General features: G+C 53.6%; 5 protein-coding genes across 5 annotated transcripts; 3 read left to right on the top strand and 2 right to left on the bottom strand.

Annotated features, from left to right (window-relative positions):
* Positions 1-202: 202 nt before the first annotated feature.
* HMPREF1541_00284 (uncharacterized protein) lies at positions 203-2,229 on the bottom strand (the record flags this gene model as incomplete). Its single annotated transcript, XM_008712590.1, has 4 exons — positions 203-280; positions 331-1,752; positions 1,801-1,837; positions 1,892-2,229. The coding sequence occupies 4 exons, from the start codon at positions 2,227-2,229 to the stop codon at positions 203-205; spliced, it is 1,875 nt and encodes a 624-aa protein (XP_008710812.1).
* Positions 2,230-3,186: 957 nt separating this feature from the next.
* Positions 3,187-5,021, bottom strand: HMPREF1541_00283 (uncharacterized protein; the record flags this gene model as incomplete). Its single annotated transcript, XM_008712589.1, has 4 exons — positions 3,187-3,511; positions 3,566-3,818; positions 3,868-4,634; positions 4,681-5,021. 4 exons carry the CDS (start codon positions 5,019-5,021, stop codon positions 3,187-3,189), a joined length of 1,686 nt encoding a protein of 561 aa, XP_008710811.1.
* Positions 5,022-6,139: 1,118 nt separating this feature from the next.
* HMPREF1541_00282 (uncharacterized protein) lies at positions 6,140-6,988 on the top strand (the record flags this gene model as incomplete). Its single annotated transcript, XM_008712588.1, has 4 exons — positions 6,140-6,295; positions 6,346-6,616; positions 6,662-6,724; positions 6,774-6,988. The coding sequence occupies 4 exons, from the start codon at positions 6,140-6,142 to the stop codon at positions 6,986-6,988; spliced, it is 705 nt and encodes a 234-aa protein (XP_008710810.1).
* Positions 6,989-8,391: 1,403 nt separating this feature from the next.
* On the top strand, positions 8,392-11,754 carry HMPREF1541_00281 (uncharacterized protein; the record flags this gene model as incomplete). The annotated part of the gene is made up of 4 exons (XM_008712587.1): positions 8,392-11,332; positions 11,399-11,567; positions 11,620-11,658; positions 11,715-11,754. 4 exons carry the CDS (start codon positions 8,392-8,394, stop codon positions 11,752-11,754), a joined length of 3,189 nt encoding a protein of 1,062 aa, XP_008710809.1.
* A 1,711-nt stretch (positions 11,755-13,465) lies between these two features.
* On the top strand, positions 13,466-14,256 carry HMPREF1541_00280 (uncharacterized protein; the record flags this gene model as incomplete). Its single annotated transcript, XM_008712586.1, has 2 exons — positions 13,466-13,570; positions 13,621-14,256. 2 exons carry the CDS (start codon positions 13,466-13,468, stop codon positions 14,254-14,256), a joined length of 741 nt encoding a protein of 246 aa, XP_008710808.1.
* Positions 14,257-14,419: the final 163 nt, after the last annotated feature.

The raw sequence follows: 14,419 nt of genomic DNA, 5'->3' as shown, positions 1-14,419 counted from the left end.
TCTGCCGGATCGTGCCCCTGCAGTGGGGAAGGCAATGCTTGACGAGCGGCCCTTTAGCCTGTTTGCAACTAGCCTAGGCAAGCAGGTCGCCTGCAGTCGTGCGTCCGAGCCAGGGCATCTACCTGAGTAACACAGTAAAGGAATAACAACGTAAAAACTACACGGTAGCACTGTTTGCGAATTAAACAATCCAGTCGGGCTCTCACTGCTTGATCCCCCAATCTGCCTTGATGAGATCGGCACCTTTCTCTGCAACGGCGTAGGTGGTAGACATGATGTTCTGGACAATGGTTAGCAAACTGTATTTTAGAAAGGGCACCGTGAACTTACTCCAGAGACGTGGCCCGGGAAGACAGAGGCGTCAACGACCCTCAGGCCCTTGACGCCATTGACGTGCAGCTGGTCGTCCACGGCCTCACCCATCGCGGCCGTACCAATCAGATGATATTGCGTCGAGATGTGGTTCTTGACATAGTCGATGCGCTCCTGTTCACTGTCGAGGCTTGCCTGGTCCGCCGGCAACTCTCTCTTACCCATCTGCTTTGCGAGTAACGGGTGCTTGGCGACCTGATCCATCCATTTTATGCCAGCAGCTAAAATCTTCGCATCGACTTCGTTGCGGAAATAGCCCGGATCAATCTGTGGAGGAGCCAGTGGGTCCGACGTCGTAATGTGGACCGTACCTCGAGAAAGAGGATGTTCCAAGCACATCAGCAGCGACACTTGCTCGGTGCCGGGCGGTGGCGCACTAAAGAATTGGGTCTGATCCGCACCCTTGGCAACATCGAGACGACACATGATGCAGAACGTCTGGAGGTTGGCAAAGGTTGGATCACGGAGCTGGTCCACAATGACCTTCTCTTGAGCTTTGGCGAAGTCGGTCTTGGCCAAGGACTTTTGCTTGATCTCGCTGATGGTCTGCTCAAGCTCTTCCGGTGAGACCAAACTCGCGTAAGAGACGAAGCCCATCAACATCCCAGGTGAACCACACACTCCGCCATTAGTCTTCTCGTAGATCTCCTGCTGGGCTTTGGCGAATTCTGCTCCGTGCATTGCATCCAGAGATGGTACACCAGGCTTGAGGTCATACAACAGGCCACCGAGAACGTGGTCCTGGAAGTTCTCTCCAACAGCCTTGTTCTCGACAAGGCACTCCACGCCGGCTTTTTGAAGCACTTCCGCGTCACCAATGCCGGACAGCTCCAGCAGCTGTGGAGTTTGGATGACACCCGCACTCAGGACGACTTCCTTCTTCGCACCAACCGAGTATTTTTGACCCTTGTGAATGAACTCGACACCATCAGCGGTCCCGTTTTTGATGCCCGTTATTCCAATCGCCTGGGCCTCGGTGAGGACTTTTAAGTTTGGCCTCTGGAGGTTGGGTCGCAAGTATCCAGTCGCAGCATAGCTTCGCTTACCAGGGTCGTCAGTGCGATTGACGGCGCCAAGGGAGCTGTAGAATCCCATATGGTCACCACTCCAGGCATCGTTCAAGGTATTCTGGCTACCAGTCACTTCATACGCCGCCTTTACGAAATCTTCCTCATATGGCGAGTACCAGTCGTTAAACGAAGTGTGGATCGGCCCGTTGGTGCCGTGATATTTGTCGCCGCCAGCTGCTGGCATGAACTGCGGATTGCTAGATTTGTTCTCGGTCTTGTCGAGCGTCTGGTGCTTTCGGAAGTAAGGAGCCAAACCGTCCCAGCCCCAGCCTCGGTTGCCCAATGACTCCCATCCATTGTAATCGCCTTTCTGTACAAGTTGGTTAGCGACATGGCTGTTCTTAATGGTGGAACTCACCGATCCCCGAACATACATCAGGTAATTGATACCAGAACTACATGGGAAAGACTTAAGTATTGCACTCTTGGAGGACTGAGATTGCACTTACCTGCCACCCAAGAGTTTGCCTCGAGGCATAGAGTAGACCTTGCCACCTGCAGTAGGTTGCTCAATGCTAGTCATACACCAGTCATAGTCTGGTCGTCCTATCATGGTGGGGTAAAGGCCTGGCGTTGAGACCGCAGGATCGTCCATACGGTTCTGGCCGGCTTCGAGGACACCGACAGTCACATTGGGATCTTCTGTCAGTCTTGCTGCGACACAGAGGCCAGCGGTGCCACCGCCAACGACGACAAAATCGTACTTTTGAGCAACGAATTCGTCGACACTGCAAAGAGCATTGCCTCCATGGGCTCCTTTCACGCCATTGGTTCCGTTAACAGCCATGTCAGCGTTGAGATTCAAGCAGCGTTGAGAATCAAGCAGCGGTGCTGGTGTTAGTTGATCAGACGTGGACTCAAGCAGATTTGGTAGCAATAGGCTGAAGACAACTGTCGACAGCTTATCTAGTATAGTCAGCTCCAAGAGAATCGAATACGAGGACCATAAGTGATTCGCTTCGCTCTGGCGATGATGATCGGGTCAGCAAGCTGCTCTCGGTACATCAGTGCCACCCCCGCATTTCGGGGATCTGGATTCGCGGGGAGATGTAGTGAAAGCGGATCAGAAGCCATATGGGGAATGCATAGGAGGGGAAGGCACGAGTGAGCGCAAACTCGTGGCCTCCTTTGTCCCGAGGTCAAGTTCTGCGGGCATCCATAGACGGAATACGGTTGCACGACAAGTGGACATCAGCCTGCTCGCTATGCTCAGGGATGCAGCAACAAAGCGGTAAAAGTAGCAGACGGAGACCAGGGATGTCGCTCCTCAGGGGGCTTATAGAAGGGTTGTCATGTCGTTGGAAGCTGGCAGGAGGAGCTGGACATCTCAACGCGTTGTTGGTAGGAGCCACGCGCTATGCCGAAATCGGAAGCGACTTTTCGCCGGCACTACAGTCCATCTACTGACACAGGAACGGCAATGCTGAACTAATGCTGGCGCATTCATTATTCTGGCCAGTCTATAACATAGTGACCTGATCCGCTCTCGATGTCGAGGCTCTATCATCTACTGACTGGCATTAGATAGACCTTCGGCTGCCATGCAAAACAAATCGAGACTTCCATATATTAGCAAGTCAGGTGCGAGCAATTCCTGCAGCACGCCTGTATCCCTTGAACTCCATCGCAAAACCCAGAAGCTTCTTGGTACGGGCATCCATTACAGCCACATTAGCCTATGCTCCAAGAAGGTGCCACCCATGGTCTCTCTCCTCTCCTCTCTTTCTTGCAAGCCACAACCCCCCTACCGTTTCTCCTCCTCTTCATTATCTGCAAATGCAAATCGACTGTACGCTCTGATCGCTTTGCCCTTGAAATAGAACACGTACGGAATGGCACAGCATGCCAACGCCAAGAAAGCTAGTAAGCTGCTCGCCCATTGTAGACCCAGCCTGTCGTACATTTGCCGCGTGAACAACACAACCCCGGCGCCCCACAAGCTCCGGAGGAACGTCTTGGCGGCGAGCGCACTTGCAGCTTGGTGCTGATATGTGTCAACGAGGTAGTTATTGGCCGAATTGTAGAGGAAGATGAAGCCAAATCCGACGGAGAAACCGCCCATCATGGGCCTTAATAGGAAAGTAAGCATCAAAATCAACAAAGGGGGACGGAAGGGAACTTACCCCCAGTAGCTTATAGAAGGTGCGGAAGTCCACGCGAAGATGAAGAGACCAATGGGAATGAACCAGCAGCTGAACATCATCGGGATGAGTCTCGCCTCGGCAGCAGGCTTGTTGTTCGGGGCACGGGCGACAAGGGTCAAGTAATGACGATTGACGAGAGGTGAAACGGCGGCAGACAGAACAACGCCGAGGGCGAGTGGGATGAACATGAGGCCCGTCGAGCCGGGCGACCAGCCTTTGCCGCCTTGGTACACTAGCAGGATGGTCAGTAGGGAACGAAAAGCATGCTTGGTGAGACTTACCGATCGGATAGGCAATGAAAAACATATAGAGCAGGCCGTACAACACTGACATGTAGATCGTGATGAAGAGGACAATGGGCTCCAGGAAGAGCAATTGCAGAGGCCGAATGAGGAAGATCCATAGCTGCTCGGAGAATGGGCGGGTATCAAGCTCCTTTTCCGTGACGAATCTGTTGTCGCCGGTGTCCTTGCGCATCTTCTTTGCTCTTCTGGTAAGAAGGGTGGGTGCGTAAGTCTCGGGGACGGTGAAGGCGATGAGGCAAAAGGCGAAGCCGGAAAGGATCAGCTGGATCCAATACAACCATCTCCAGCCCATAGTACCTAGGTAGCCTCCGACAAGTGGACCTATCGCTGGCCCCATGAAAGGCGCAGCTGAAAAGAAGGCCATGGGCACTCCGCGCTCCTCATTCCTCCAGAGATCGGCAAGAGTTCCTCCAACCAGAGTCATCGGTGCTGAGAAGGCAATTCCATCAATGAGCCGACAAACGATGAGTGTTCCAATGTTCTGTGCTACTGCACAAGGAATGATGAAGATGACGGCTAGAGCGAGCGTAACGACGTAGACGGGCTTTCGACCAAACAGTTCGGAGCAAGGTGCAAACGCGAGTGGGCCCACACCGAATCCGATGACGAAGACGGTGATTGTGAGCAGCGCAACTTCATTGGAAACGTTGAAGCGCTCGGAGACGCCTTCGAGATTGGCCGTGATGACGGAGCTGTTGAAAGCGACAACAAAGCAGGTAAAAGCAACGACCATGGTGCACCACCTGGAATCGTTAGTGCTGACAGCGAGGCACTGCGAAGGAGCCATACCATTTCTTGAGTTTGCTGAAATTCTTTGGGTTTTCCGGATCGTTGATAGTGAAGGTCACCAACTCATGATCCTCAATTCTGCCAGACACTCGAGAGATAGTTCGTTTGGGGATAATACCTTCGGCGGTCTCTTCGGTGAACTCGTGCAGATCGGCCGAGTCATTGAGCGTGCCATAAGGAAGGTCCAGAACATCCGACGCTCCTTGTGTCGGGCGTGTCTCATGGCGTTCCAACGTTCTTCTCGTAGTTGCTCGGGTCAGGTGTGTGTCCTGCTTCTCTAGGTCGAGATTGTTGACAGCATTGTGGCCCTCTGTTGAGGCTCCGCTGTTTGAGCCGGACATGGTCAAAGGAAGGCAACAGGTCAATGTCAATAGAAGGACAACTGCGAATGGCTGGGTAAAGCGAGTCAACGAGCAGACTCTATCTTATAGCAAGTGGCAAGGTGGGCACAAAACGGAAGAGGGCAGTATTTATATCATCAGTCCACATGTTTACCTGGTGCCGCATTTTGATAGCCATGACCTTGAAGAGTGGGCCTGGAAAGAAATCCGCGATATGGTCGTGGAATTGCAAACTTGCATGAGGCTCGTGCCTGTTGCTAGACGTGGTTCGGCCTTCACTACCGGGCGAGCAGATGGGATATGCCGAGCAGAGTGGGACGGCTGCAAGGTACCGGCCAATGAGGCCCGAGCAACAGATGAAAGGCTAGTCTTCCAATGGATGTGACGGATGTCGGACATCAAGAGATTTTCGCGTATCGATAGGTCAGCGCAGTTTTCTGAAGAGGCGCGAAGCAGTGAGATATAAAAATGTCGGACATCATTCCGCACTGCTATGCCGAGACTTCGCCGATCGCCAAGCATCGCTACATTGCACCGCAAGCAATGCAGAAAGCAACTAGATTCGCCACATATCGCCTATACATAACAGTAGTGAGGATTCGCGCGCGGACCGCTGCAGTAGATACCTATGCCGCATGAGGTGTATCTCTCAGGCTTGCTACAAGTGTGAAGTAGTTCGTGGACGACTTTCCTAACACTCACCGCCGTTCCATTGTTGAGCTGGAGGTTATCGGGTTGGACGGCCCGTGAATCAACCCTGTCTCAGAGCATACGTCTGCGCGCCGGACGATGAACGGGAAATACATACTTGTACTTGTGTGTATCCAGGAGTGCCTTCGTGCAAGATCATGAATTCCGAGTGGAGCTTTGATTCGTTGTGGCGTCGCGGGTACAACCAGGCGAGCCAGGGTCTGGCCGAAATGGATCTCACGGGGGCCTTTTCGGAAACACCTACCTATGAAGTCATCCCGCAAGCCCCGCCGCCATCAAGATTTGGTCAAGCATGCACATACTAACCGGGCGCGCATGCATTATTGCCTCGCTTCTCGTCATTATTGCTCATCATCATCCCCCAACTTTTAGCGTCAACGTAGAGAGTCATCGTTGTCGACTGCGCAATGGGTGACAATTACTATCGCGATCAGCGCCCAAGCAGCGCCGGCCAGTATGCGCCTCCTCACCAAGGCTATCAGCCACAGCCTCAGTATGGAGGTCGCCCGAATGAGGGATATAGCCCCTACACTTCCACGACCAGTTTTCAGCCTCAGCAACCAGTAGGTCCAAGCACCACCGACTATGTCTATTTACTGATCAAATGTTTCAGGTATACAATACGTACCAGCCGCCTCGTGACGATGGCTATCGCCCGCCACGCAACGATCAATTGGGCAACTATCGCGACGACTACGATGACCGCCGTCGCCACGAGCATCATGGTGGCCCACGAGCAGGTGAACCTGGATATTATGCACCCCCTCCTCATAGCCATGGTGATCGCTCAAACTCCAGAAGGAGCTCAAAATCTGGACGAGAAAAACATGGCCATGAAGCTGAAAAGTCGGTGGGCGCAACATTGCTCGGTGGTGCTATCGGAGGTACGTCCCTCACCGTCTGAAAGAGGTTGTACTAACAACGCCCAGCATTCGCTGGCCACGAGGTTGGCAAAGGCGGCTTGAGTACTCTGATCGGTGCAGCCGCGGGAGGTAAGACTGTAGGACTGTTGAATGGTACAAACCTGCTAACTCTGTCAAGCATACGGTGGACATGAGCTGGAGAAGAAGCGTGAAAAGAAGAAAAAGGACAAAGACCGTCGTGACGGCGATTCGCGCGACTTCGATGCTGACGGCCGAAGACGCAGCCGGTCTAGATCTGTGCGTCGCTCGCAAAGTGGAAGGAGGAGGGAGAGCAGTTCCAGCAGCAGCGACAGCGACAATGACCGCAGAAGACGTCATCGTCGTTATGACTAGATGTTGTTCGACTGGGTTAACATGTTTGGCGTTGTGGTTTACGAAACTTCTGAGACGACATGATGATGACTTTGTTTCTGCAATGGGGGACTGCTTGAACAGCAGAGAGCAGGGTTTCTTTTAGGCCATATCTTCAATAACAACAGATACAGTCGTGGCGAGGATGTGCTGTCGCTTAGTGACTCGCTAATTGATGCCAAGATCCAACATTCATCTCGCGATGCTAACGACCGACAGAGAGGGCCACCCCGATGGCCATCTAGCCGGACAATCATCAATTTGAGCGAATGATATGAAGGAAAGCCACAGCCCTGGTCAAACCGGCAACAGGTCGCGGTGGGCAAATTCTCGGCCCTGGAAAATCTTGTCACCGGCTAGGTCGGCCGATGTTGGGGCTCATACGGAGCGTTTATCCACGAAAACTGTTAGGACTCCTTCTATCCAGTCACCACGGTCGTATTGAGCATTCTCCAGAAAGTCAAACAATTTGGCTACACCCTTCCTCCGGGGAAAGATTCTAGATATGCCTCGCTGTGCCACTGCACCGAAAGTGCATCCACTTCACCCCTCCAGCCCCTATCGTCCATTATCGATAGCTAAGCGAATGATTTTTCGCCACGACTCAACGTGGCGCCCCCATTAATGTAGCGTCTCTACTTCAGTAGTAAGCAGAAATCAATTGTTCTTGTTGCGAAGAGGATCAGCACAAGCAGGGGTGAGAATGGTGGCGATAAAATTAGCAAGCCGGGCTGAGCGATCCTTGGGCGGAACACCAGGCAGGCCTCCGAACCCCTCGAGTGCCCCTCAGATTGCCCTACCCTGATACCGATAGCGCTACGATAACGAGCGGTCTGGGGCACCGGGGCGAGTCTGTGACAACCACTTTCCTCTCCTGATTGCAGCCTGTACATATACCGAGAAGTACCTTGTCTGAGTCATACTGTTAGTAGCCATGTATGAGTCCTCATTAGCCATTCAGAAGGCCCCGGAACGAGCGGTGGGCCAATCTGTAACACTGAAGTGTCGATTAAACCCGGGTGAAGCCCAACAGAGAGTGACAGCCGAGTGGGTCCGGTGAAGGCGCTAGAGTCTGCCTGAGAAAAAAATTTGGGAGACGGCGACCATAATAAAAATCGTCCAAGTCGCCCGCCGCCACTCTTGATCTTTTCCTCTTACGATACCCCTCTACGACATCTCTCCTCTCACTCTTTGTCTCCTCTCTCTCAGAGACATAGACTGTTCTCTCTCTTTTTACGAATAGACGAATAGACCCAAGACTCGCCGCACAAGCGCCTAGTCTAGGGCAAACCCCTTGTTTCCTGGGCTTACTCCTAGACCGCCGTTCTTCAGGTCACCCTCAACGAATTCAAACCCCTCCATTTTCTATTACGAACCAGAAAAGCATGCCCGCGGTTGACACGATGACTTCGACTCCCGTGGCTACCAAAGCGGAGACCACCAAATCTCTCGCTACCCTCGATGAGCTACTCAAGAAGCTCTCCGTCTCGAAAGCTCAGGATGAGGCCAACTCAGCAGCGCTGAACGTTGCCACTCTCCTACATGGTCCTATCGAAGAACAGGTCATCCCTGCGAAGGCCGTTGAGACCTTCACGAAGCAACTTTCCAACAAGAAAGATGCCGTCGCTCGCGAGCGTGCCCTCGATGGCATCAAGGCCATTGCGTCGCACTCCGCCATTTCCCCTGCTTTCGAGCCTCATCTGATCTCTCTTCTTCCCCTCGCCCTTGCCGGTGTTGGTGACAAGATGACTTCGGTCAAGAATGTGGCTATTGAGGCCGCTCTCGCGATTATCAAAACCATTAACCCCAACTCGACCAAAGCCGCCCTTCCTCACATCCGCAATTCGATCGTCACTGCACAGAAGTGGCCTGAGAAGATGACCGGACTGGACTGCATCGAGTCTCTCGTCGAAACTGCACCAACCCAGCTCACCTTCCTCGTCCCTACCCTGATTCCGATCGTTTCCGAGTCAATGTGGGATACCAAGCCTGAAGTCAAGAAGAAGGCGTATGGCACTATGGAAAAGATCTGCAAGCTCATTGAGAACAAGGATATTGAGAAGTTCATTCCTGAGCTGATCAAGTGTATCGCTAAGCCAGAGAACGTCCCGGAGACTGTTCACTTGCTGGGCGCCACTACCTTCGTTACCGATGTGCACGAGCCTACGCTGGCCATCATGGTTCCCCTCCTTGAGCGTGGTCTTGCTGACCGCGAGACTGCCATCAAGCGTAAATCCGCTGTCATCGTTGACAACATGTGCAAGCTTGTCGAAGATCCTCAGATCGTTGCAGCTTTCTTGCCCAAGCTCATGCCTGCGCTCAACAAGAATCACGACAACATGGCTGATCCTGAGGCTCGTGAAAAGACCAAGCAGGCTCTCGATACCCTCAAGCGTGTGGGCGCTGTCAAAGATGACGGCACCTGGCCCGAGGTTTCCACTGCTGGTGAGGTTTCCACCGTCGCCGGTCTCTTCAAGTCCATTCTCGAGTCATCCAAGCACAAGGAGGCCATTAAAGCCGAGGCTACCGTTCTCTACATCTCAGCCATCGCTGGTCAGCTCATTGACCAGAAGATGAACGAGGCTCCCGACTGGGCCACCAACGTCAAGCAGTACGTTGAGGTTCTTGTTGGCGAGGCCGATGCTGAGGCTATCACTGAGTCCCTCCGCAAGAAGACTGCCCCAGGTGCGGAAGCAGAGGCTGAAGTTGAGCCCGATGAGGAGGAAGGCGAGGATCTCTGCAACTGCACATTCAACCTTGCTTATGGTGCTAAGATCCTGCTGAATCAGACGCACCTGCGCCTGAAGCGTGGCCAGCGCTACGGCCTTTTGGGGCCCAACGGCTCTGGCAAGACCACTCTGATGCGTGCCATCAACAACGAGCAAGTCGAGGGTTTCCCCAAGCAGTCCGAAGTCAAGACCGTGTTCGTCGAGCACGATCTCGACGCTGCTGATACTGAGCTTACCGTCATGGCCTGGACTCAGATGAAGCTTAAGCAGGTCAACATCGAGAAGACCGATGAGGACATCAAGGCCAAGCTCACCGAGTTCGGCTTCGTTCCCGAGCAGTTTGATGGTCTTATCACATCTCTCTCCGGTGGCTGGAAGATGAAGCTGGCTCTTGCCCGCGCCGTCTTCGAAGAGCCCGACATTCTGCTCCTGGATGAGCCTACCAACCACATGGATGTCAAGAACGTCGCATGGCTTGAGAATTACCTGAAGACCTCGCCATCGACCTCCATCATCATCTCTCACGACTCGAAATTCTTGAACAATGTCATCCAGCACGTTATCCACTACGAGCGCTTCAAGCTCAAGCGCTATCGTGGTAACCTCGCCGAGTTCGCCAGACGTGTGCCTTCAGCTCGTTCATACTTCGAACTCGGTGCCTCCGAGCTCGAGTTTAAGTTCCCCGAGCCCGGTTTCCTCGAGGGCGTCAAGACCAAGGCCAAGGCTATTGTTCGTGTCAGCAAGATGTCGTTCCAGTACCCTGGCACCGCCAAGCCTCAGATTCGGGACATTACCTTCCAGTGCTCTCTGGGCTCTCGTATTGCTGTCATCGGTCCTAACGGTGCTGGCAAGTCTACTCTCGTCAATGTCCTGACTGGTGAGCTCATTCCCACTTCTGGTGAAGTCTACCAGCACGAGAACATCCGTATTGCATATATCAAGCAGCACGCTTTTGCTCACATTGATCACCATCTCGACAAGACTCCTTCTGAATATATTCAGTGGCGTTTCCAGACTGGTGAGGATCGCGAGACTATGGATCGTGCCAACAAGATCATCACCGAGAACGACGAGGAGGCCATGAACAAGATCTACAAGATCGAAGGTACTCAACGTCGTGTCATTGGCATTCACTCTCGCAGAAAGTTCAAGAACTCCTACGAGTACGAGTGCTCTTTCCTTCTTGGTGAGAACGTTGGCCAGAAGAACGAGAAGTGGACTCCTATGATGACTGCCGACAACGCCTGGATTCCTCGTAACGAGATTTTGGCTTCTCACCAGAAGCTGGTTGCCGAGGTCGATCAGAAGGAAGCCCTTGCCTCCGGCCAGTTCCGCCCCCTGGTCCGCAAGGAAATTGAGGCTCATGCTGCTAACTTCGGTCTTGATACCGAGCTTATCTCTCACTCTCGCATGCGTGGTCTGTCCGGTGGCCAGCGTGTCAAGGTCGTGCTTGCCGCCTGCACATGGCAGCGCCCTCACTTGATCGTTCTCGACGAGCCGACCAACTACCTCGACCGCGATTCCCTTGGCGCTCTATCCAAGGCCCTCAAGGAGTTCGAGGGAGGCGTCGTGATAATTTCACATAACGCTGAGGCGAGTACCTCCTTGTCGCTATCTGAACGTTGCTAACTATTTTAGTTCACTGAGTCCTTAACGAACGAAGTCTGGGCTGTCAATGACGGTCTGATGGCTCCCAGTGGACACAACTGGGTCGCTGGCCAAGGATCCGGTCCCCGTCTCGCCAACAAGGATGATGACGAGGAGGACAAGTTTGATGCTATGGGCAATAAAATCGAGGGCACGAAGAAGGCTAAGAAGCTTACCGCCTCTGAGTATGTCAAACAGAATCACCTTTTCTTGATATGATCGCTAACACTGTCTCAGGCTGCGCAAGAAGAGAAAGGATAGGATGTTGAGAAGAAAGTCAGTTGTTCCTATATCCCTGCTATTGTCGAACACCATGCTAACAATCTATACAGACGTGGCGAGGAGGTGTTTACTGACGAGGACGAAGAATAGAGAATTGGACGAATTGCTTTACAATCTGCTTTGTATCCCTGTTCGGAGTTGCAATCACGACGTCCAAACGCATTGCTATCGGAGTTTCAAAAAAGCGGACTGGTTTCAATTCATTTCTCGTCAGATATCAGGCTCACAACGTCGCCTTCTTCGATACCCAAAATGACGGCATCTTAGCCTGCCACCCTTGAAAGAGAGAGCAAGGGTGTGTTGGCAAGCGGCAAAGAGCGATAGACATAGACCATGTTGCTCAAAATAGACCGAAGAATTCAAAAAGATCAACATCCTCTTGCACAGCATACTGCTTTACAATCCAAGGCGTGATCATTGTAGACGTGATGACCCGGGACAAGGGCCGGCTCGTTATGGCTGCAACTCCGCCGGATGAGAAACATCTTGTGCGGGTACTCGGGTGAGATCTATCTTGATGCTGGGAACGACGGATGCCTGGGTACATCTACGGGCGCGAATATACAAGTCCACAAGAGAAGTACGACTGATACGGCTTGCCTGAGCCTTGGGCTGGTGTAGCGTAGCTACAGGTAAGGACTCCACGCTTACCTGACGGTGCGCTGTCTGTCGCTTAGAACTTAGCTGTGCGTTCACCGAGGCTGAGTCATTCCCTTATTCTCCTTCCCCGATCCTCTTACATGTGTCTCTCCTCTGACTGAGAAAATATCTTAGCGCAGACTCTGGTCAGTCCCGAGGGGGAAGGCATCGTCTCGGTACTCTTTGCCTCGAGCATCGCTACCAGCCTCCTCGACTCTTCGTAATGCCGCTGGTGATGCGAAGAAGCCACGCAGCGATGACAAGCCGAAAAGGCTGTGTCTTGACCACAAGGGTTCGACGGAGTTGACAGGCAGGCTCCCCGGGCTCGAGTGATCTGGCCAGCCCATTGCCCTTGGCCTTGTATTTCCCGTGTACAAGCCACAAATAGTCTGAGTGCGCCGTCCGAGTGCGCTGCTTGCGGACAGGATTGTCTCGGAAAGACGCAGCAGGCCAATATTTGGCCATGTTTTATTGACGCAGGAGTCTCGTGTGTCAGCCAGGTACCGAAGCGCCACTGTCCCAGACGCAGTCCAATTATGGGTCTTGTTGCCTTAGGCCTGCCAGAGGCTCGTACCAGGCAACCTCGTGCTTGGCCTGCAGCGGGGATCCACGCATCTCATTGGGCTTGAGTTGCAGAAGAAACACCCCCCCGGCAAATCCGACATTCGATGTAGCGTCCATGGTGTCACACAGCAAGAACGATAGATCCTTTTCCCAGGGGAGGCGCCGACTGCAACCTTTCATCTCAAGCGTCCAGCTCATGGGGGCAAAGCGAGCAGCTAAGTCAGCTAAGTTGAGTTAAGCCCAAACATGCCCCTTGCTGTGTGTCATTGGGTGGTACCCTCCGTACCTGCAGGCCGCCCCCACCGGCCCTGGCGACGGAACGATCCTCTTAGCAATCTCCGACACCCTTCTCTCCCTGCGAGCTTGGAAACGGCGGCGTGGAAAAGGCGATGGCGCCGCCTGACTTGGGCGCGGTGGCAATTCGATCAAGATTACCCCGTGTTGTCTCTCAGTTAATCCCCCTCTCCTTCCTTCTCATCGCTCAGTTGTCGCCAGGACGCGTACAAAATCAGCAGTCGCTCTTTAACTACCACATTCTTCCCCCCTGTCATTCATTATACTCACTTTAGTCACTCTTTAACAACTATATCCACCGAAAATGCAGTCGATCTTCGCTCTCGCGGCCCTTGCGCCCTTGGCCTATGCCTTTACTCAACCCACTGACGCAACCTTTGGCGCGCTCCTCACCCCGGATCTTTCCAGCGTGCGTTCCTCTACTGCCTTCAAGTGTCTTTTCACTAATTTCCATCCCAGCCCGTCACTCAGGGCGAATCTTACAAGGTGACCTGGGATGCCACCGGCCATGAGAAATCCACCGTTTCCCTCGTCCTCTGCCGCGGCGATTCCACCAACTGTGTGACCGACAAGACCGCCATCGTCGAGAAGGTCCCCGCCGGCGCGGCCTCTTACGAATGGGACGTTCCCTGCTCTCTGCCCGCTGGCAAGCAGGCCACTTCGACCGGCTACGGCATGCTCATTATTGAGGATGGCACCGGCATCTTCCAATACAGCACCCAGTTCTCCGTCCTCGCCAACGACAAGTGCGGATCATCCTCCAGCAGCAGCACCACCGGCGGGAGCGGCCCCAGCAAGACCGATTCCAGCACTCTAGTCGCACCTACCTACGCCGGCGGCCACAACGGCACCTCGTGGGGCGGCAAGAACGAGACTACCACCGCCGAATCAACCACCACCACCCCACCGACCAAGCTACCCACTATGGTGACTACCACCGCTGCCGTGACCGAGAGTGCTGCCTCCTCCATCACCTGGTCCACCGCCTCGCAGGCTTCCGCAACCCCGGCTGTGCAGACCGGCGTCTCGGGCGCCGGCCGTAACGCTGCCGGTGCCATGTTCTTGGGCGCCGTCGGTGCTGCTTTCCTGCTATAAGCATTGGAGTTTGACAATGGGGGCTGTGAGCAGATGCAAGGCTGTTGGAAAGCAGTGAGACAGACTAGCAAAGGTAGAGGGGCAAGATAGCCGCGCCCTTCAGCATATTGTGTACTGCTTAATGACGGCCACGAAAACAGGGAAAGTGAGCTGGAGAGCTAGG

This window comes from Cyphellophora europaea, assembly GCF_000365145.1.
Source record: "Cyphellophora europaea CBS 101466 unplaced genomic scaffold supercont1.1, whole genome shotgun sequence".
Taxonomy (NCBI): Eukaryota; Fungi; Ascomycota; class Eurotiomycetes; order Chaetothyriales; family Cyphellophoraceae; genus Cyphellophora; species Cyphellophora europaea.
This window is presented reverse-complemented; position numbering and strand designations above follow the sequence as displayed.